This window comes from Lipotes vexillifer, unplaced genomic scaffold (assembly GCF_000442215.2).
Source record: "Lipotes vexillifer unplaced genomic scaffold, Lipotes_vexillifer_v1.1 scaffold1191, whole genome shotgun sequence".
NCBI lineage: Eukaryota > Metazoa > Chordata > Mammalia > Artiodactyla > Lipotidae > Lipotes > Lipotes vexillifer.
This window is the reverse complement of record NW_006799014.1, coordinates 352,176-353,672: the sequence shown is the minus strand read 5'-3', so window position 1 is coordinate 353,672 and position 1,497 is coordinate 352,176. Positions and strand designations below refer to the sequence as shown.

At 37.9% G+C, this 1,497-nt stretch overlaps 1 protein-coding gene across 1 annotated transcript in view; it reads right to left on the bottom strand.

Moving 5' to 3' along the window:
• Positions 1–731: 731 nt before the first annotated feature.
• The window catches only part of ARL9 (ARF like GTPase 9), an 18,281-nt gene continuing 17,515 nt past the window's right edge, over positions 732–1,497 (bottom strand). Inside the window, exon 4 of the mRNA XM_007471278.1 lies at positions 732–927. Within this exon, the coding sequence (XP_007471340.1) occupies positions 748–927 (180 nt within the window). The 3' untranslated portion in view covers positions 732–747. The remainder of the gene's footprint in view (positions 928–1,497) is intronic.

Genomic DNA, 1,497 nt, shown 5'->3' with positions numbered 1-1,497 from the left:
CCTACAGTGTTAAATGGATCCACTTAAAGGAAAGACACCTGGATTTTTACTTGAAAAGAGAAAAGTTATTAAAATATTTGAATGTAAATTTCATTTCATTGAGAAATTACAAATGGAATGAATGCTTCCTACTGTTCACTTTAATTTGGTTGATTAAAAATCCAAATCCCAGGAATTCCCTGGTGGTGCAGTGGTTAAGAATCTACCTGCCAATGCAGGGGATGTGGGTTCAAGCCCTGGTCTGGGTAGATCCCACATGCCATGGAGCAATGAAGCCCGTGCACCACAACTACTGAGCCTGCACTCTAGAGCCTGCGAGCCACAACTACTGAGCTAATGTGCCACAACTACTGAAGCCCATGCACTAGAGCCCGTGCTCCGCAACAAGAGAAGCCACCGCAATGAGAAGCCCATGCACCAAAACGAAAAGTAGCCCCAGCTCGCTGCAACTAGAGAAAGCCCACGTGCAGCAACAAAGACCCAACACAGCCAAAAATAAATAAAAATTAAAAAAAAATCCAAATCCCTCCAAATATATTTTTTACCAATATTTTAAAAGTTCAAAATATAAATAGAGATCCTCTTAATCAATTAACATTATCTTATACATGTGTATATGCCGTGCATTGAGAAAATAGGAAATGCCTTATTTTTTATTGGAAAGTGGAAACTTTTGGCTTCCAGCCTGCCACTAAACATTCCCTGGTGACATTCAAATCATGAGCCTCACAGTTGGCCTAGGCCTGATCACTGCATGTCTGCAGCCAGCTGTGCAATCAGGTCTCTGGCATCTTGCATGATGGAGGGTATCTCTGAGCCATTCTCAGTCACCTGGGTTCCAAACAAAAACATCTTCCTGTCATTTCCCACCTCAGATAATGCCAAAGCTTCATGGATATCTGTAATGTGGTAGGCTGCTTCAAGATCCTTCACCAAGAATGAAAAAAGAATTGAGAAAAAGTTGGTTATTTTGCAATCTTTTTGGATAGATACACTTATTACTCTCATTTATTGCTCTCAATGACCCCACCTCCATTCTAATATGGAGGATACTGTAATCCCATTACTATGATCTTAATGATTGTTTGAATATAATGATTTTCATTGGAATTATATCAGCATTTATGAGTTATCATCAAAAAGTATGTTCTGGAATGAAGTTAAGCCAATATAATACCTTAATCAATTTCCTAAACAGTGCAATCTATCTGCTTCTAATTTTGTTTTTCCATTTTTATCTTTATTTTCCTAAGATTATTTTTAATTTGTCTTTAACAATAGAAATTTGATTCATTAATTGGTTTTTGTCCATATCATATTTTATTGATTAAGCATTTGCCAAATGTGAGTTTTCTTTTGCAACCATTATTTCTACTGAACAAAAAATTTTGGATCAAATTTGGGGGGATGGAGGGAGACAGAGAAGGGATAAGGGAGGAAGTGAATTTAGAAAATGTAGTAGTGGGTAAAGGAGGCTGAGAGGGGAGGGACAGGTGG